The following is a 21,385-nucleotide window of genomic DNA, read 5'->3' on the forward strand; positions in this document are numbered from 1 at the left end:
ATGGTGGCATGTTTGGGTCTTGTCTCTCAAATACCAACCGCATCAACCAGGCCTTTTAAACTACATTTACAGGAATAGTTAAAATAAGTAAATCAGTGGACCCCCAACCACTGGTTACCACGGCGACAGGTTATATTACCACACACAAAGAAAAATCTGCTACGAGCTGCTCTCCAATGAGCCAATGATGCCTTCAGAACTGTTTCGCCAACAAACGTCAATGCCTTGAGAGCGTCATACTTGGTGGCTAACCCACATTGCTGAGATTAAAGGGGGAAGTCAATCCCCACATTTTTTTTCCAATCATATGTTGTATGTCCTCACTAGTCCAAACATGGTTTTCTTATTAATATTGTGTTTGTGGTATATGAGTTAAGCAGAAAAATCCACCTGTTTTTATCCATCTCAGGAGGCGGCCATTCTGCCACCTGCTGTTGACTTAAAATGACATCACAGTTGCCAGGTCTCAGTTCTCAAAAGATCATGGCTCATCAATTTACTGAAGCTGAGCCATGAAAAATTATATGCATGATTATAAATTATATGTTTAAATGTCCCCTCCGTGAGTCGTCACCTTATCGTGGTGGAGGGGTTTGCGTGCCCCTATGATCCTAGGAGCCATGTTGTCTGGGACTTCATGCCCTTGGTAGGGTCCCCCATGGCAAACGGGTCCTAGGTGAGGGGCCGGACAAAGCACGGCTCACAAGCCCCTTATGATGAATAACATAAATGGATTGCGTTTTCCCTCGCCCGAACTCAGGTCACCGGGGCGCCCCTCTGGAGCCAGGCCTGGAGGCGGGGCTCGAAGGCGAGCGTCTGGTGGCCGGGCCTTCACCCATGGGGCCTGGCCGGGCACAGCCCGAAAAGGAAACGTGGGTCGCCCTTCCCATGGGCTCACTACCTGTGGGAGGGGCCAAAGGGGTCGGGTGCAGTGTAAGCTGGGCGGTGGCCAAAGGTAGGGACCTTGGCGGTCTGATCCCCGGCTGCAGAAGCTGGCTCTTGTGACATGGAATGTCACTTCTCTGGCTGGAAAGGAGCCCGAGCTGGTGTGCGAGGCAGAAAAGTTCCGCCTAGACATAGTCGGACTTGCCTCCATGCACAGTTTGGGTTCCGGTACAAGCCCTCTCGAGAGGGGCTGGACTTTCTTCCACTCTGGAGTTGCCCACGGTGAGAGGCGTCGAGCAGGTGTGGGTATACTTATTGCCCCCCGGTTGGGCGCCTGCACATTGGGGTTCACCCCGGTGAACGAGAGGGTAGCCTCCCTCCGCCTTCGGGTGGGGGGGGACGGGTCTTGACTGTTGTTTGTGTCTATGCACCAAACGGCAGCTCAGAGTACCCACCCTTCTTGGAGTCCCTGGAGGAAGTGCTGGAGAGCGCTCCTTCTGGGGACTCCATCGTTCTACTGGTTGACTTCAATGCTCACGTGGGCAATGACAGTGAGACCTGGAAGGGCGTGATTGGGAGGAACGGCCCCCCCCGATCTGAACCCAAGCGGTGTTCTATTATTGGACTTCTGTGCTCGACACGGATTTTCTATAATGAACACCATGCTCAAACATAAGGGTGTCCATGTGTGCACTTGGCACCAGGACACCCTGGACCGCAGTTCGATGATCGACTTTGTAGTTGTGTCATCGGATATGCGGCCGCATGTTTGACACTCGGGCGAAGAGAGGGGCGGAGCTGTCAACTAATCACCACCTGGTGGTGGGTTGGCTCCGATGGTGGGGGAAGATGCCGGTTCGACCTGGCAGACCCAAACGCTCTGTGAGGGTCTGCTGGGAACGTCTGGAAGAATCCCCTGTCGGGAAGAGCTTCAACGCCCACTTCCGGCAGAGCTTTTCCCACGTCCCGGGGGAGGCGGGGGACATTGAGTCCGAGTGGACCATGTTCCGCGCCTCCATTGTTGAGGCGGCCGACCGGAGCTGTGACCGTAAGGTCGTTGGTGCCTGTCGTGGCGGCAATCCCCGAACCCGCTGGTGGACACCGGTGGTAAGGGATGCCGTCAAGCTGAAGAAGGAGTCCTATCGGGCCGTTTTGACCTGCGGGACTCCGGAGGCAGCTGACAGGTACCGGATGGCCAAGCGGAACGCGGCTTCGGCAGTTGCTGAGGCAAAAACCCGGGCGTGGGAGGAGTTTGGTGAGGCCATGGAGAATGACTTCCGGACGGCTTCGAGGAAATTCTGGTCCACCATCTGGCGTCTCAGGAGGGGGAAGTAGTGCAACGTCAATACTGTTTACAGTGGGGATGGTGTGCTGCTGATCTCGACTCGGGACGTCGTGAGTCGGTGGGGAGAATACTTCGAAGACCTCCTCAATTCCACCTACACGCCTTCCATTGTGGAAGCAGGGCCTGGGGACTCTGAGGCGGACTCTCCAATCTCTGGTGTCGAAGTCACTGAGGTAGTTAAAAAACTCCTTGGTGGCAAGGCCCCAGGGGTGGATGAGATCCGCCCGGAGTTCTTAAGGGCTCTGGATGCTGTGGGGCTGTCATGGCTGACACGCCTCTACAACATTGCGTGGACATCGGGGACAGTACCTCTGGATTGGCAGACTGGGTTGGTGGTTCCCCTCTTTAAGAAGGGAGACCGGAGAGTGTGTTCCAATTACAGGGGAATCACACTCCTCAGCCTCCCTGGTAAGGTCTATTCAGGGGTGCTGGAGAGGAGGTCTGTCAGGAGGTCGAACCTCGGATTCAGGAGGAGCAGTGTGGCTTTTGTTTGGCTTCTGTTAATAATTTTTATGGACAGAATTTCTAGGCGCAGCCGAGGCGTTGAGGGGGTCCGGTTTGGGGACCTCAGCATTGCGTCTCTGCTTTTTGCAGACGACGTGGTGCTGTTGGCTTCTTCAGGCCGTGATTTCCAGCTCTCACTGGAGCCGTTCGCAGCCAAGTGTGAAGCGGTCGGGATGAGGGTCAGCACCTCCAAATTCGAGTCCATGGTCCTTGATCGGAAAAGGGTGGAATGCCCTCTCCGGATCGGGGATGAAATCCTGCCCCAAGTGGAGGAGTTTAAGTATCTTGGGGTCTTGTTCACGAGTGAGGGGAGGATGGAGCGCGAGATCGACAGGCGGCTCGGTGCAGCATCGGCAGTAATGCGGACTCTTTACCGGTCCGTCGTGGTAAAGAGAGAGCTGAGCCAAAAGGCAAAGCTCTCGATTTACCGGTTGATTTACGCTCCTACCCTCACCTATGGTCACGAGCTATGGGTCGTGACCGAAAGAACGAGATCCCGGATACAAGAGGCCGAAATGAGTTTTCTCCGCAGGATGTCCGTGCTCTCCCTTAGAGATAGGGTGAGAAGCTCGGTCATACGAGAGACTCGGAGTAGAGTCACTACTCCTCCACGTTGAGAAGAGCCAGATGAGGTGGCTCGGGCATCTCATCAGGATGCCTCCTGGAAGCCTCCCTGGGGAGGTGTTCCGGGCATGTCCCACCAGTAGGAGACCCCGGGGACGACCAAGGACACGCTGGAGAGACTATGTCTCTCAGCTGGCCTGGGAACGCCTTGGGATCCCCGGGATGAGCTGGATGAAGTGGCTGGGGAGAGGGAAGTCTGGGAGTCCCTCCTGAAGCTGCTGCCCCCGCGACCCGACCCCAGATAAGCGGAAGAAGATGGATGGATGGATGGATGGATGGATGGATGGATGGATGGATGGATGGATGGATGGATGGATGGATGGATGGATGGATGGATGGATGTTTATATGTGTTTGTATCAATACTAGGGTATTTCTTTATTGTGGATTTCACTTACTGCTGGGGTTGTCTGGAACAAAAGCACCGCGTTAAAGGGGGGATTATTGTACTTGGATTCATTTTAGGGGTGCGAAAGGTTTCAGCTTCCCCATAAATGGACTATTGTACATGCCTATGATTCATTGCATATGAATTTTCTAATATTAATCCAGTGGGTGTTCAACATACAGTCAGAGGTAATAAGTAGCATCATCGCTTAGCATTAGCGATAAGAGATCACTGCAAAGATTAGATTAGAAAAAGTGGCGAAATAACGCCGCCAGTATTTGTCTAATATGATGTTGCACACGCTTCGTAAAAGCCATTGACATTACACGAGGCTAAGCTCATAATGACCTTGCCTTTTATAGGCAGGTTGGAGTGCATTAATCTGCTTTAGAATAATCTCCTACAATCTGTGATAACTGCTTACTACATGTATCTGAGAAGAGGCAACAGAGGTCAGTGGACTCCTCTGAGCCATTGCTGACATCTGCTGTTCACATGTATAAACCAGAGGGGCATTTTGTGATGGCTTTGTGGAATTCATTGGGGCCAATTATGGTTTTTGTCAATAGGATTGAGATAAGGGCTTTGTGATGGCACTCCCCCCCCCCCCCCCCTCCCCATAAAAAAAAAACCAACAACTTTGTTATTTTAGTTCGACCACTTTGTAACCAGTTACTCGAAAAATAAAATAAAAATGTCCCTACATACGTAGGTGTTGCAGAAGACTTAAGAAGCGCTTATCTACACCCAAAAAGTTTTAAAAAGCTCGGCACTTGCTGGACTGATATGTCGATCAACCAATAGGCATACAGGTTAACCCATTAAAGACTTAGTATCCGTCTGCCTGACATTTCTTTCATTTCATTTTTTTCCAAAACTATCAAAATATAAAATAAATAAATATAAAATATAAAAATGAATACAAAAAATTGAAATTGAAAAAGAATTGAAAACTTTTGGAAAGAAATGTTAAGGTACGTATGTTATTAAAACTTTCAAAAAAGCTTTCTGTGTCCAGTATTTCTTTGTTAATAACTCGCGTGCACACTTCCGTGTTGCTGCGGTACTACTGCTGCGTCACAGGCAATGGTTAGAAAGACATGTTAAAGTATGTTATTAAAACGTTTTCTGTGTACTGTCTTTCGTTGCAAAAAAACGTGTGTGCACGTGCGGCTTATAGTCCGGTGCGGCTTATGTAAGAAAAAAATTAAAGTATTCCCGACTTTTAGCTGGTGCGGCTTATACACCGGTGCGGCTTATACACCGGAAATTACGGTACTTAACTGATTTCTAAGAAGCCATTACTTGGTACAAAGGAAGTTTTTTTTTTTTTTTTTTAATAATGGATCTAGATAAAGGTGCAGCGTCAGGAATTTCCTACACATTTGTAAAAAAAACAAAAAAAAAACAAAACATAGCAACTTGTGATGTCTGCTGTGACTAAATTGTTCTAAAGGTTGTGCACATGATCGTATCCAACAGAAGAGCTACTTCAACATTTACAATGATTTCTTAATGTTTATTATTTTTGTTTCAATCTACAGTTGTGTAAGATGACACTCCATGGTATCAAGATTTGTTTCCAATTTCTGGTGTAAAAACACAAGTTGGGCAACATATTGTGGTTTACCGCTGTTCTGACTTTCGCTTCGCCTTTGAAAACCGAGCTACTTCTTTGGAAAAAAAAAAAAATCCAAGGAATCAGTCCACATGAGTGGAGACTAAAGCCAAGAGAGTGACGCTGTACACACTCGTTTCATCACCTTTTAATGCGAGAGGCGCACACATCTTCACCACTTCATTAGGCTGAAACACAAATTGTTTATATCATTACTACACAATTTTGCTGAATCTGCAGCAAAGATTTGGAATTGTATTAACTTCACTTTGCTGTTGGATGATCACGTTTCATTTGTTGACACCACCCCCCTTTTTTGTCTTTGTACTACATAACACAGAAGCAAAATGTGAAAAATGTCTTACCTTGTGTCCACTCTGTGGGGTCCAGGTGATCTTGATGGTGCGCCTGGTGCCTGCCTCTACATTGCCTTTGTGGGGATCCACATCGAAGCCCTTCTGCTGCAGGGATGCCATGTTGTCCCAGTTAAATTCACTCCCCTGAATGAGTTGATCCAAATAAGCAATCAGGATACAATCAATGCATTGGCTTATTGTATCTAAAGCCAAAATGAAAATCCTCTTTTGTGCCAGAGTTTGGGTTTAGCCACAGGTGTCATTTCTTTTTTGGCACAGGTGCTTCTTTCTACTCAAGAGCAGGATGGTTGAGTAGAAGCATCTGTAGCTAAAGCCAAAACCCGGCAGGGTTTACTTTCTGGCCAGGATTTCACACCTCTGTCATATCGGAAGATTTGCATTTTGCCTGTCAATATTCCATGATCATAATAATTATTTAACTTTTAAAACGTTTTGATGTATCCCTTAAATGCTGCTCCATCAGGATAATAACACACAGTAGAACAATTACAACAGTGAGGACAATCGTAAAGGCTCTTTATAACACAATACATTTTTAAAAGTTTCATATCAGCCTCATTACCTTCTTAGTGGCCCGTATGCAGCCTACTTCCAGCTCTCTAACTGCGGGTCTGATGGTCCCCATGCTGTAGCTGGCCCGCAGGGTGACTAGTACAGGGATTTCCGTGTCCTCTGACTGTCCTGGTGAGGAAGAGCATGAAATGTTACCTTTCCCCGAAGTTGCGTTATGACAACTAAAGAATATACCAGCTGCTACAATAAACATCAATTGTGGTATTTGCATATACAATTTGCATGAACAATGTCTTTGTCTCCTTTATGAGGCTTGCTGTGAAACATCATTCCGTTGCTATCCAGAGAGTAGAATGTCCATGGACACCATTAATCGTTTCGGGGCAAATTCTCCTGTTTGAGTCGGAAAAAGTGTGCTGCTGTGCTGAAAATGTGTCCCTACTATATTACAATGACAGCCGTATTATCTTAGAAATTGGTGGGGGAAAAGGATTGGCGCGAGCTGATGATTTTTTTTTTTTGCAGATGTGAGGAGCATTTACCTGACTGAACGCTGATCACAAATACAGTGACAATCATTGTAATATCGTTTTTTTTTTTTGTATTTAGATTGTTATTTATGCGCGCATTGTGTTGCTTAGCAACCTGGTCAACACTCAACTTGTACCTTCTCTTAGGCGTTCAGTTATGAGCACAGTATTCTTATTAAATTCATAGTACAGGACTGTATTGAATTTATTAAAAAGCTAATGCAAAAACACAAAAAAGTAGCTTGTTGATGAGCTATGCACACTGGTAAAGGTCAGTATAAGTGCTCATTTTCACATTTAATGGCTGACTACTTTCCAAATGAAGCTTTACTTAATTCACTTCACATGAAAACTCCACAATCGGAAAACTAGGTCAAACCTTATCCTTCACCGAATCATGCCTTTTTGGTGGTCGAACTTATATTTGCAAGGTCAGATAAGGTGTATTAGAAGTCTGGATGGAAGAATTGCGGCACCTTGAAAGAGTGCCAACAATTTGACTTAAGCGCAAAAGGGAGAATATGCCCCCTAATGTATTTTATAATTACAGGCTGAGAACAGCAGAGATGAAAGCAGGTGATTACGTATATATACCTTCGAGCTGAGTTTGACTGGTAATTAGTGGCGGAAGAAGGGATTCAATAGGAACTGTCAGTGGATCTCCTCCACACAGATACATATTGTGGGACGACGCTGCGCCTTTCAGATCCAGTACGCATAATTTTCTCTGGCAGACAGAAACAGAACCACACTTAGTTTGGTTTATTCGGTGCAAACTATCAAAATGCCAGGGTTCTCAAAATGGAGCACACAGGACCCCCAGGGATCCAAGAGCCGTAGCTTGAGGGTATACTAAATAATTTGTAATGCATAATTATGTTGTATCATTTTTCAAAAATAATTCAGAACCACATATGGACACCAGCATGTGAATTAAATAGTAAACAACTAGTCACTTTATTCATGAAATAATTCACTGGATTTTAAGCTAAGACGAAAAAAATTAAGTGGTCCACCTCACCACACAGCGAAAATCTGCTATTAATTGATAGCCACTATAATTGTCTTTAAAAACATGGAAAACAAAAAAGGAAATAAGTGGAGGTTTCGGTGAATAAGCAACCCATAGAGACCAAAAATACATTTAAATAGGTGAATTAGCAAATGCTTAGCTGCTAATATGGTATGTTTAAAAATACATCATATTTAGGTTACACATGGTAGTTACAGTTAAGATTTCTCCCTTCAAACTGATCTTGTGGCCTTTGTGTGTTGCTTTTACAGACCTTATTGACAAGCTCAATGGTGAGTTGATCAGAATAGTTGACGGAAGGGTGATCAGGGTGAAATGTGACTACAACGTCCTGGCTTTGTCTCGCGGCAATGCTTCCTTCCACTGGCAGAACACTGAAAACACTAAGCCCATTGTGGTTCTGCGTTCCTGCACATAGTCCAACAAAATGCATGTTTTTACCATTGCTGCTGGCTGTCTTTCAACTTATCACAGCATATACAATGTATATTTATACTACCGCGTTTAGCACTGCTATATCTGCTCATTTTACTGATACAGAAGGCTGATGGTAAAACACGTGATTACCACGTTTGTCGACCACAATTACACCAGATTCACATTTACAAGAAAACTATTACTTCTTTGTCTTATGAAGTAATTTCACGCAGAAAAACTGAATGTCAGTATGCGATTGTGTATACCAGTTTCCATGCACAACCTTTAGCTTCTTCATCTGTCTTCCGCATGCTACCTACTGACCTACTTACCTACAACAGGCTGGATCTTGGAGTCCGTGTAACCACCCAAGAGGAGGGCCACGCCTTCATCAGCACCCTGAGTCTTGGAGGGCGAAAGGCTGTACAACATCGCCTTAAATCCCACTGCAACAGCTGAGCTGTTCTGGAGCTACAAGTTGTCACGGCGACAGACACAAAACCTTAACAGTTGCGGCATTCAAAGTTGTTATGCAGACTATGCAATGCAAACATCAAAAGTAACCAACATATCCAGAATACCATTTGCTTAGACATTACTGGCAAGACCATTGAAAGAGTAACCCATTTCAGTTTCACATGTTTATTTTATGACCACCAAAATGGAAATTCAGTTTGTGCTGATGTAAATATGCTGGCTCACCTTCAGGACATGTGAGGTGCTCTCCTTCTCCAGCACATAATCAAAGTCCAAGAGCCCTCCAGGGTGGGAGGAGGTGATGGCCGGCACCACGCCCTCCCCACGCAGAGTCACAGCCAGGGTCATCTTCTGACAACGCACTTCCAAAATCTCACAGTACTAACAATCAGGGGACTATATTAGATTCGGCTCAACATATAAATCATTCCATAGAGAGACAACTGTGCTTAATTCACGTTAATCAACTGTGCAAATGACTGACCCAGCAATGAGCAGCTCTAATTTAAATGTGGCACCTTTTTCTCCAACGTAGGACAGAAGGCCAACACCAAGGTGTGTTGCTCTCCGGGTCCTATCCCTCTGAGAGCGTTAAGAAGTAAAAAGGGTCCATATATATCCAGCAATGATGACCTCAACTTGAAAACAAGCACAGAATTGTGGTGACATGATAACAGTGTTTAGGTCTCAACACCAGGAGTTTAAGATTGATGATACTATTTCTGAAAAATATGCATATTTAGTCAGTAGCCACAAATCTAAATAATAATAATAAAAAAATACATATCTGTCATAAGGATTTCATATTTCTTTTTACGTACAAAGTCTGGTGTGTTGAATATATACGTAATACTACTAATACTGCTACTGATATTAATGATAATACACTTTTTTGAGTGTCTGTTAGAAGGATATAAATCATAAAACTGTGTAAAGTATCATTTAGAAAAATCATATTCATTGGTTGACCATGAAAAGCTACCTCTAGAGATTCCGCCGAAATGTTCTTGACCGAAAACTTTTTCGTCACTCTCTCTCCTAAAAATCAGAGGCCGAAAAGCATGAATGAAGTTTAGTGCACAACTCTACATAGGCCTGACACATGGGCATTTTGTCCTCACCTACTGCCACTTGCTGGAAATCCAAGGCATAATTTCTAATATTGCTGGATACCACCACTAGAGGGGGCTGTATAGCAGGGCACTGGAGCTTTAAGTAGACTGTATTGAGAGGACTGTAGACATGTTGGATGGGAGATATAAAAGCGTTACTTGTAAAATGCTTGGCGATGTCACAAACTTTGGACGCTATTTCTTTATTTTTACCTCCACGTTGGCTGAGCTTGCCTGTCCTCCTCGGGAGGGTCACCATCTGACACAAAACACGGGATGGTGTACTCACTGTAGCGTGAGGTGAAGGAGTGCAGCAGAGATGCCCTAGCTTCCTCAAACCTCTGACCTCTAGGAAAATAAATTTCAGCACAAATATATCAAGGAAGATGAGATTGACTTATGGTGAGCTTTATGAATTTATGAATTACAGCCAATTTAGACCCTCAAATTGTAGGGCCTATTTTGACAACGTGACCAAGTTGTAGACTTGGCCAAGCACTTCCCAGATGTGTAAGATGGTTCTTTTAAAAATAATTAATTGAACGTACTTTGGTAGAAGACACTCTTACCCTGCATCGATGCTGTCGGTCGGTGACGTGTATATTGGGCTTGCAGTTTTGGCAGAAAATTTTGATAATTTGCTGCTCTTGGACAGTTTATTCCCTTTGCTGGGCTCCACCTCCCGTTTAGCCTTTTGAAACATCAGTAATATAAATTACATTATTGACATTGAAGTGAACCAAATATCAATGAGGTTTGCGTAGCACATGCGAGTGAACTTGCACCTCTTCTTCAAGTAATTTTTTAATGTCTGCTTCATTGGTCTGCTTGGCTCTGAGGAGACGCAAAGCCTCTTCCTTGATATTGCGGTCTTCAAGTTTGGGATTAAATGTGACCAGGACCAAACACCTCTGGAATAAAGGAACAAGAAGACAAACACTGGTTAATATTGTTGCATGATTACAAATATTTATTTTTTGCCAAATAATATGTTGGCACATATATTTTGAAACTCCATTTTCTACAGCACGTCCTTCCTTATTGTCATGGGTGAGGTGTAGCCTATCCAAGCTGACTTTGGGGTGTGAAGCTGGTAACAAACTATCCAAGCTGACTTTGGGGTGTGAAGCTGGTAACAAACTAAAGCGCATACAGACGCCGCAGGAAGTCTTGAGCTTTGATTGGAAACCCGAACCTCAGAACTGTGAGGCAGGTGTTGTGTTCTGCCTGTATTTTGAGAAAGATGTTCACTTCTGTCACATTTCCAGTAGAGGGAGTCCTAACCCCAAAGAAGAGTCATACCCAATGACCTAGCAGCATCCTTGTGGCGTACTAATTTGAGCATGTGCGTGTATCTGTTTTTGAAATTCTATTAGCTTATTGACATAATTAAATTTAAAAAGAGAGAAAACTATGTGGTGCAAGAATAACAGAAATGAAAAGTGAAATTCAGATGACTGCACAAGCACACACACACAAACGCTATAAATTGCAAGCAGAAAATATGTCACCACTGAATCAGGTCCAAGTACTGATATCTTATTGCATAAAAATTGCCCGTTAAATGTCAGCCTGAAGTTGTACGAGGTGCTCCTCTTCTCACCTTGCCAGGTAGCAGGCGTCCTGCAGCAGGAGTGATACTGATGCTTGAGTCTTGAGGTGGGGTGAAGGAAAACAGCAAGGCCCCAGCAGAGGGTCGTTGTTTAGACTGGTTTGGGACAGTTTGGTTATAGGTGAGGTAAAGGAGAGCGGTGGACTGGTCGCCAACTGCCGTGGGTCCAAACTGCACCAGGGAGTGGGAGAGCGCCAACGTAGGGCAGACACCCATGGCACGGCAAGCTAGGGGAAAAACTCTGAAGACAATTACAAATAGATAGAATTTAATCATCCATTTGGTGACATTACAATAGAGGGCTACAAGGTCACCTGTTGATTCCTGATTTGCAGCTCAGATGGAAACGGTACTCTTTTGCTTTGCTAGCGCTAAAAATGATATCAATCTCCAGTGTTTCTTGCGGGAGAAGCGTGCCGAAGCCATCATTAGGTTGAACGTCAACAAACTGTAGAGTGAGCAGAATATAAAGTGCGCAAAAGTCTTTTTGTACTTTTGGATTAATTGAGCAATCATTTCGAAACTGTTTTAAATTCAAATTTTTCCACATTCTTTGGATTTCAGCTTGTTAACAATTTAGATTCTCCATCAAAGTAGTGAATCAAGTGAATCAAAATAAAACTTTTGCATTTACTTGGCAAACCAATTGTCAGCATATTCAACAAGTTTCCTAAATGTTACAAACCAAAACAGTAACTGAATCATAATTATTTCAAATTATTAGTGCAGACAACATAAATTATGGTTCTGTTTTTGAATAAAGGGACAGAAATAAAAACATGTTCTTCCGTTGTAATCGTAGGTTGTGGCCCTAAATAATTTTCAGACCAATTACAAAGTAAAATTGGATCTTTATCCACATCACATTATAGAACATTGATTGGGCATCACAGGTCTCACCTCTGGCAGGCCAACAAAACCAAACTCTTGAGGTAGAAGTGACATGTTGGTCAGGTGTACACTGCTTTTGAATGACTGGTAGATAGAACAATAGCCAAAATCCACCTCACTCTGGCCAAACTTCAAGTCGGACGAAGTCACAATGGCTTGGACCGTGTAAATGACAGGCTGCACCTAAAAACATCAACATTAACTGTTTTAAACTCTAACCGCTTTTGAAATTCATCTGACATCAGTAACATGCATACATTATAGAAAGTATTAAGACACCTTAACAAGCGTGTCGTGATTTCAATATTTTACGTTTTTTTGGGGGATATACCGTATTTCTTCATACAGTATATATTTTTTATCCTTCTCAAATAGTGCTAAGCCTCTATTACTTAGAATGGCAAGCACTATAGCAGTATGATGTTGTTCATATAATTGTAATATAAGAGATTTTGCACCTAAATCATTTGCGTTACTAGATAAACAAATATGCATTCTAATATTTGGTAGTACAGTCCCTCACTGAAGGCTAGATATCAGCCATTATTGTTTTTGTCTGGAAACTCTTTGGTTGTACTAACACTAATGCCTCCCCCCCCTCACATCCACCCACTCCACTATAGTCTTGACAAATTTCTCCCTGGGATCATTTAAGCAATCTGGAGAGAGATCTTTTTGCATGAGTGATAAAAAAAAAAAAAAAAAAACATAGCATGAACTCCAAGTAGTGTGTGCTCTGGTGAAGACGTCTGGGAGGCGCCCACTTGAGGTGTGGTGTTTTCATTCGCGTGGACGTCGTGTATTTAAGTGGTGGCAAAACAGGAATACGAATCATCATGTCTTGCCATTATGTCACCAAAGTCTTGGCATAGAAATCATATTCCACCAATCCTAATGTCCATCTTATTTTACAAATATCAGATACGAAATGCTGGAGGCTATACTGGCTCGTGACCTTAAAAAAATGGATGTGCGTTTGTTTGTGTGTGCATGTTTTAGTGCCAGAAGCTTAGGGCTTGTAGGCAACACATTTGGTGCACCACAGGAACATCCTGGCCTTGTCTTTGGCTCCTTGTCAGGGCTTTGCCTCCCATCCGTGTCCGTGCAGGGAGAGGCAATAATGGCCAGAGAAAAAAGGAAGGAGGCAACAATTTGGCTAGAAGAAAAACACGACTGGACACAGTGCTATACCAATATTTAAGCACCTTCACTGGATTTTAGAATCCAGGCTTCAGTTGAGACAGTTTCCTTTAGACAATGTAGGACAACCTTTATGCTTGGCTTGTTACCACCCATGAATCAACTGGGCCTTGGGGGTATGAGATAATTTTAGCTAACAAGCTAAATAGGTTACAACCCCCTATGGCTCAGCTTCTGTTTGGGATAAGGCAAAGATGTTTCCAGAATCACATGGAGACTTAAAACAGACCATGCATCCAGTACGTATAACACAAACCTGCCCAGCAACCTGCACTGTCATTGGAACCTCCAATACGCCAGTCGCACTGTCAAAATACTTGCCAGCATCTTGGGGTAAGGTGTTTCTGGGAGACAAGAAGAGAGTAAATATATTCATCATATTTTGCAAAACTCAGTGAGCATTGCAAGGATCCATCCATCGATCCATCCATCGATCCATCCATCCGCCCGTCCGTCCGTCCGCCCGCCCGCCCGCCCGCCCGCCCGCCCGCCCGCCCGCCCGCCCGCCCGCCCGCCCGCCCGCCCGTCCGTCCGTCCGTCCGTCCGTCCGTCCGTCCGTCCGTCCGTCCGTCCATCCATCCATCCATCCATCCATCCATCCATCCATCCATCCATCCATCCATCCATCCATCCATACATCCATACATCCATACATACATACATACATACATACATCCATACATCCATCCATACATACATACATACATCATATTTTCTTTACGTTTATGAAAAAAGGTACAACACAGCCATCAGTTTGGGTCATGTCTGATGACAAAAGTTAAAAGCCACAAGCGACCGTGCTTTTCAAAGTAAGATAAGGATTCAGACCCAGAAGACCCATTATTTTACTTTAACCCACAACTGTGGGATCAGCTCGCCAGGGAAAGCAGGAGAGAGACGCAGAGCACGCCTCCACACTGCTGTAGGTTGTAGCCATGGTGATGGGAGACATAAATATGATTCAAAGAGACCCACTAGTGGTGCACATGTAAAACTCCAGTCCCTCAATATCCCTCACAGCCAAGAGCTACTTGCTTAATGAATGTAAGCGTCGATTTAACATGGATGTAAAAGGGAGCTGCAAATCATCGCAATCATGTGTTCAAATGTCAAATCCAGTTCCAAATATAGATCTTACGCCTCTCACTTTTTCTCTTATGAAGCTGGCTGCTCTTTCAACAACCTGCCTCCTCCTGTTTTCCACTCGTTCTCTTAATTTAGGATGAAGGTTTGAGAGCTAATGCTCCAGATGTCAGTTGGTTTCTTCGCCAAATGCTTTACAGGCAAGCCTTGTCATCAGGAAAGCTGTCATATTCAGGGTTTGAGGACAGGCAACATGAGGACAGGCATGAATATTACAGTTTAAAATGTGTGGTTCTACTCTACGAATCTATGGTTAGGAGCAAGAAAATCAATCACTTCCTAAAATGTCTAAATGAAACGCTGGCATTAACAAAGGGGAGTGATGAAAATGAGTCGCTGTAGCCTGACCAATGAGTGCACAGGGTGTATTTAAGGAAGCACTCTGCTGCTGCTTGCTAATAGAATCGCTGCTGGAGAGTCACTCTTGAATTAGCTTGGCAGGCCCGAGTGGAAAAGCTTGGCGGGATGTCGTCGGGCCCATATGCTCTGGAGAATTCTGTAGATGGATGAAGTTTGATTTGTCAGCGTCCTTTTCAGATCGATGTATTCTTTTTCCATGTGGCCAGATTATCCACAGTGTGATGCACAAATTATGTTTGTGGTTTATGGAAGCGCAAGCCAATGTGGAGTAAATTCTTTTGACTAGTAAGTACGTTTCCGACATATTTGCGAGTACCGAGCGCTGTGCCTGCCCATGTACATACAATGACATCCCACTGCAGCATGGACCCTGGCTCGGATTTGGCTTCACTGTTAAAAAGTGATTATAAAAAGAGTGCAACACGGATTAAGAAGCTTAGCGATATTTGACTTTGAACAGACGGATAAACAAAACACAATGTGACCTCACAAGGTAGCTGCCAAACGATAGGCAAGTGTGTTTGCTCACATTTGTTCCTTAAAAGTACTACTAATGGTGGACGCAGCATTGGACTTTGCAATGGCAGGCCTGACCGTGCCCTTCACGTAATCTGTTGCAGCAAATCTGCAGGAAATCATCCTTGTAATCTCCCTTTTATCAGATGGAACCACAGCTGTAGGACACTCTTCCGAGATTAAGCCTAAAACCGCTGATTCAAGGGATACATTTCCAATGACTTTGCCATCGGGTTAACGCCAACAGAGACTGGCTCCTCCGAAATCTGAGGACGGAGATGGCATTTGGAGGAGCTTGATTCTGTGCTGGGTGAACCTTTTCTACAATTTTCAGTATCCTTCTCCAATAAGAGTGTCATTTAAATAAAGACTTTTAACACGTGTTAAGTAAAGGCACTGCATCAGCAAACTTTAGTTTTCGTTTTCTGCTCAAATTTGTTCACCAGTGTTAATAGGTCTGTTGGTCATTCATCACTTGAGTGAAACCATTAAAATTATTCTTTCTTCTGTGTATGTTTCAATGAAAAATCATTCTAATACCATGACCAGGGTCACTAGCAAATTAACCGTTAATCTTGATATTATGGAGAGGGATTATGGAGAATATGGAACAATACCATGGATTTACAGGTGGGGGTGGATATGGGAGGCGCGTATTGGATGGTGATTAATAAATGTGGAAGAAAAGAGGGATGCAGTGAAGGAAACCTGGTGGGTAGGCTGAAGTAAAACTGTGGACAGGAAGCAGAGGAAGAACCTGCAGGAAAGCTATGAGTCATTCTTGGTTCTAGATTTAACAGCACTGAATAAGTGTGTGTGCCTGCGCGTGTGCGTGAAAGAGAGAAAAAGAAGACTATGAGTGAAAGCAATGAAGAGCAAGGGTTTGAAATTCAAACATGCCTATGGGTAGGAAAGCTTGGCAGTTTAATTTTGAATAAAATACCACAAAAGCAACCTTCCAAATATATGCACAGAAGCAGGCCACAGATGACGCATGCCAGAAAGCTGATACGCTAGTCATTTTTCCCTTCCATAATTTGTATTGCGTGGTGGGGACTGCTGGTGTAGTGGTACTTTACCATTCACTGAAAATGCGAGTGTGTACGGTTGACTGAAGAGTTGTTTCTGGCGGCATATTTTAGTCTTAATTTTATTCTAGTCTTTGTGTCATGCTGTTATTTGAAGTTTTTTTTTCTGTTTTAGTCATGTTCATACTCTTAAATAGACCAAAATTTAAATTGACTAAAAATCTGAGAATGTATTATTTTAGTCTGAATTGTCGAGTTGAATCTATTTTCTGTTTACAACTGTAACACTAATTGTCTGTCTCTGTCTGTACATGCCCTGTAATTGACTGGGTACAAGTCAATGGTGTAATCTACCTTTCATCTGAAGTAAACTGGGATAGGCTCATTATGACCATGGTGTCTGAGTATTGTCATGAATACGAAGCAGATATCAGAAGGTCCATTCGTATTTGGTCAATGACTAAAGTAACAACGACCAAAGCAACTGAAGACATTTTGAAAGCCAAAGACAAGGAATATTCTTCAATGCCAAAGTCAATGAACTAATCTCAAGACAACAAAGCATTCCTTTCACCCCATCTGGCTGAAGTTTTACATTTTTGATTTTACATTTTAGTTAAAATATCAATACAATATTATGAATTTAAAAAAACAAAAAACAAATGTGTGGTCAATTTTTGTTGTTGTTTCCCCTAAAACATTGCAATATGATTTAGACTAATATGGCTAACAAAATACCTCTAGAATTCAACTATATGCATGTTTTGTTTTGTCAACACTTCTTCAGAAAATAGTTGAGTGATTTGAGTGATTTACTTATTTGGGAGTGTCTTTATTCACATATAGAAAAAAAATTTCAGAAAAGATTGATCTTTTCAATATGAGATCAGATTTGCTAAAAGAGTAAAAAGGGAAGCTTTGATTGAACTGCAAGGGAGAGCTATTGTGGAGAATAAGAAAAACAAATTAAGGAGAAAAAAGGGAATTAATTGTTAGCACAGAGGTGAAAGGCTAAGAAAATACAATTCTGTGTGAGAGAATGGGAGAAGCCACAGCGAGCAGTTCAGAAGCAAACAGAGGACAGAGGGAGTAAGGAGGGGGTGGAGGTCGAGGCTTGTGCTCAACTTCGCGCATACAGCACCAGCAGCACGACTCGCACTCTAATCCTCACATTAAAACCTCTGCTGATTCACTAAAGTAGATTACTGCCATTTCTCCCACTTTCCCCTCCCACCTCGCTGCTCTGGAAAAGCCCCTAACTCTGTCATTGGAATATAATTTGGCATATTGTCATCATAATCCGTAACTTCTTAGCTGTCAATACATTAAGGATGTTAAGATACGAAGAAAAAGAGGGTGGGAAGACGAAAACAAACGCCTACATAGTGTATGCATCTCTCTTGCCCTTGAGGTCTCCTGGTCGATCTTTTGGCATTCACTACTGCGCTCAAATCTTTTCGTGTGTGATTAGTAGCGCTAAATGTGCCTTTTAATAAATGGACTTCTTTGAAATCACAGCCTATTGCGACTGGGTCACGGCATGTGTGCAAGTCCTTTTCTCCAAATTTTCAGAAAAGGTTAACAATACAAAATTCCAGACTCGTGGATAACGTGCTATCAGGCGGACCGTGCCATTGTACGAGGGGGAAAGTCGCGAGGAGGTGGAATATGCGTCTACATCCGAGAAGATGGGTGCCGGGACTCTGTGGTGGTATGTAAGCACTGCTCGCCACTTGCGGAGTTTGTGATCATCAAGTGCCGTCCTTTTTACCTGCCGAGGGAATTTACCGCGATTCTGCTAGTCGGGGTATACATCCCGCCTTCCAACATCGAAGGCGACAGGATCGCGGCGCTTGGTGAACTGTACCAGGCTGTCAGTGAACAACAGACAGCGCACCCTGACGGTTTCACCATCTTCGCTGGAGACTTTAATCATGCCAACCTGAAGTCTGTTTTCCCGAGGCTTCACCAGCATGTTACTTTTCCGACACGTGGAGACAGCTTCCTGGACCTGGTCTACTCTGCGCATAAGGGAGCTTTCAAAGCCACCCCCCTCCCCCATCTTGGGCTTTCTGACCATCTCACCGTTTTGCTTTTGCCCGCATACAGACAATTGGTAAAGGCATCCAGGCCGGTTCGGAGACGGGTTCGGGTGTGGCCTGAGGGTGCCTCCGATGCACTTTGTGACTGCTTCGACACCACTGACTGGGACTTGTTTAAGCAGGCGGCCACCTACAACGATCGGACGGACGTAGAGGAGTATGAGGCCTGCTTGAGGACAGCGAGAGCCGACCTGTCCTGGGGCATCAAAGAAGCGAAAAAGGCGTTCTCGTGCAAGGTCTCCACCCACTTCAAGGACAGCAAGGACGCACGGAGCCTTTGGCAGGGCATTCAGACCATCACGGACTACAAGCCCGCGCCGAGGAGCTGTGAGGGCGACGTCCGTCTGCTGAACGATCTTAACCGCTTTTTTGCTCGTTTCGACGCTCAGAACAGCACTTGCCCGCTGAAGACCACTCCCACCCCCCCACACGAGCAGCCCCTGCGCCTCTCTGCCGACGGAGTGAGGAGGGCGCTTGCCACTATTGACACCCGTAAGGCGGCGAGCCCTGACAACATCCCGGGTCGAGCGCTGAAGGACTGCGGTGGAGAGCTGTCGGGTGTCTTCGCGGACATTTTTAACGTTTCCCTGCAGCAGGCCATCGTCCCCTCGTGTTTCAAGGCTGCCACCATCGTTCCTGGGCCGAAGAAACCTGCACCGTCCTGCTTCAATGACTACCGCCCCGTGGCACTGACGCTCATCATCATGAAGTGCTTTGAGCGGCTTGTCATGGAGCACATCAAATCCGTTCTCCCCCCCACCATTGACCCTTTCCAGTTTGCGTACCGTGCCAAACGGTCCTCTGAGGATGCCATCTGCTCTGCCCTCCACTCGGCCCTCACCCACCTGGAGAGAAAGGACTCATATGTGAGGTTGCTGTTTGTGGACTTCAGCTCTGCCTTCAACACCATTGTGCCGCAGTGACTCATCTGCAAACTCGACGAGCTGGGCCTCAGTACCGCCCTCTGCAACTGGCTACTGGACTTCCTCTGTCAGAGGCCTCAGGTGGTGCGCGTTGGCGACAAAATCTCCGCCAGCATCACGCTGAGCACGGGGGCCCCCCAGGGCTGCGTGCTCAGTCCATTGCTCTTCACCCTGCTGACGCATGACTGCACTGCGACCTACAGTGACAACCGCATAGTGAAGTTTGCTGATGACACGACTCTGGTGGGTCTCATCACGAAGGGCGACGAGACTCGGTACAGGTCGGAAGTTGACCTTCTGACCACGTGGTGCAGGGACAACAACCTCCTGCTGAACGTAGACAAGACCAAGGAAATCGTTGTTGACTTCCGCAAGGGTCACACAAAACACCTCCCGCTGATCATCGACGGTGCTGTGGTGGAGAGGGTGAGCTGCACCAAGTTCCTGGGGGTGCACATCAGTGAGGACCTCTCCTGGTCCGCAAACACCGCGTCACTGGCAAAGAAAGCTCAGCGCCGCCTGTACTTCCTGCGGAAGCTCAGGCGTGCATGTGCTCCTCAGGCAGTCCTGTCTACATTCTACCGTGGCACCATTGAGAGCGTCCTCACCAGTTGCATCGCTGTCTGGGGTGGTAGCTGCACTGAACAGAACTTGAAGGCCCTGCAGCGCATAGTGAATACGGCTGGTAAGGTTATTGGTGCTTCGCTCCCCTCCCTGAAGGACATTTACGCCTCCCATCTCGCCCGCAAGGCAACCACGATTGCGAGTGATGTGAGTCACCCAGCTCAGTCTTTGTTTGACCTTCTGCCCTCTGGGAAGAAGTACAGGAGCCTGCGCTCCCGCACCACAAGACTCACCAACAGCTTCTTTCTCCAGGCTGTTAGGACCCTGAACTCGCTACCCCCTTCTGCGTAGCGTGTGGCGCTGTTGCGCTATTTTCTGGAATGTCTGCTGTACGCTCACTTGCTCCTTTTTGCTCCTCTTATTTATTTGTTTTGTTATTTATTCATTATTTATTCAGCACGCTGTTGTTTACTTGTTTACTTGATTGTCTATTGTGGGCCATGTCTTGTCACCGTGGGACAGCGGGGAACGAAATTTCGGTTTCTTTGTGTGTCTTTGGCATGTGCAGAAATTGACAATAAAGCTGACTTTGACTTTGACTTTGATTAACCGCTTTGGAATAAAATGAAAATGTGACGATCGCCGCTCCAGTGATTCCATTATGACTGCATATGTCATACCTTGGCACAAACTTGAGGTGAGCAGTGAAGCTTGACTGAGCCTGGAGAAAGCCTGTCCTTGGTATGATCTCCATGTGTTTCCTCATCTCCGGCCACAGGTCAAAAGTAAGCTTCAAGGCTGTGCTGGTGCTAACACGGAAAACACACAGATGATTAACATAGGCCTGACAACTGAAAGATAATGTACTACCGTAATTTCCGGACTATAAGTCGCGTTTTTTATCATAGTTTGGATGGGGGGGGGCGACTTATACTCAGGAGCGACTTATATGTTTTTTTTCAAAAAATTGTACTTGATCATTAAGACATCACTTACTTACAAGTATAGTTGACCACTTCCCATGTTATTTTTAGTATAGTTGATCACTTCACATGCTTTTATATCTTTATCTTGAACATATTCAAAACATAAAAAATGAGAAAACATCAAATAAAGTAATTAACACTTTAAAGCACCGTATCCAAGTCCACTGCCTGCTGTATGTACACTTGCTCCATTTTTGCTCCTCTTATATTTATTATTATTATTTATTATTATCTGTTT

The 21,385-nt window shown here is 44.8% G+C and overlaps 1 protein-coding gene across 4 annotated transcripts in view; it reads right to left on the minus strand.

Annotated features, from left to right (window-relative positions):
- Positions 1-5,243: 5,243 nt before the first annotated feature.
- The window catches only part of cfap74 (cilia and flagella associated protein 74), a 36,260-nt gene continuing 20,118 nt past the window's right edge, over positions 5,244-21,385 (minus strand). For 2 of the 4 annotated variants that reach the window (XM_049754891.1, XM_049754890.1), the window contains 18 exons: positions 20,842-20,970; positions 13,782-13,869; positions 12,335-12,508; positions 11,749-11,882; positions 11,426-11,675; positions 10,608-10,733; positions 10,392-10,513; positions 10,036-10,170; positions 9,832-9,944; positions 9,693-9,748; positions 9,229-9,348; positions 8,936-9,091; positions 8,566-8,704; positions 8,070-8,224; positions 7,378-7,510; positions 6,303-6,421; positions 5,729-5,863; positions 5,244-5,551 (listed from right to left, as the gene is read on the minus strand). In XM_049754891.1, coding sequence (XP_049610848.1) covers positions 5,447-5,551; positions 5,729-5,863; positions 6,303-6,421; positions 7,378-7,510; positions 8,070-8,224; positions 8,566-8,704; positions 8,936-9,091; positions 9,229-9,348; positions 9,693-9,748; positions 9,832-9,944; positions 10,036-10,170; positions 10,392-10,513; positions 10,608-10,733; positions 11,426-11,675; positions 11,749-11,882; positions 12,335-12,508; positions 13,782-13,869; positions 20,842-20,970 — 2,389 coding nt within the window. In that variant the 3' untranslated portion in view covers positions 5,244-5,446. Of the gene's footprint in view, positions 5,552-5,728; positions 5,864-6,302; positions 6,422-7,377; positions 7,511-8,069; positions 8,225-8,565; positions 8,705-8,935; positions 9,092-9,194; positions 9,349-9,692; positions 9,749-9,831; positions 9,945-10,035; positions 10,171-10,391; positions 10,514-10,607; positions 10,734-11,425; positions 11,676-11,748; positions 11,883-12,334; positions 12,509-13,781; positions 13,870-20,841; positions 20,971-21,385 lie in introns of those variants that run through there. The other 2 variants (XR_007488575.1, XM_049754893.1) reach the window with 2 other exon arrangements.

This window comes from Syngnathus scovelli, chromosome 2 (assembly GCF_024217435.2).
Source record: "Syngnathus scovelli strain Florida chromosome 2, RoL_Ssco_1.2, whole genome shotgun sequence".
In the NCBI taxonomy this organism is placed as follows: domain Eukaryota; kingdom Metazoa; phylum Chordata; class Actinopteri; order Syngnathiformes; family Syngnathidae; genus Syngnathus; species Syngnathus scovelli.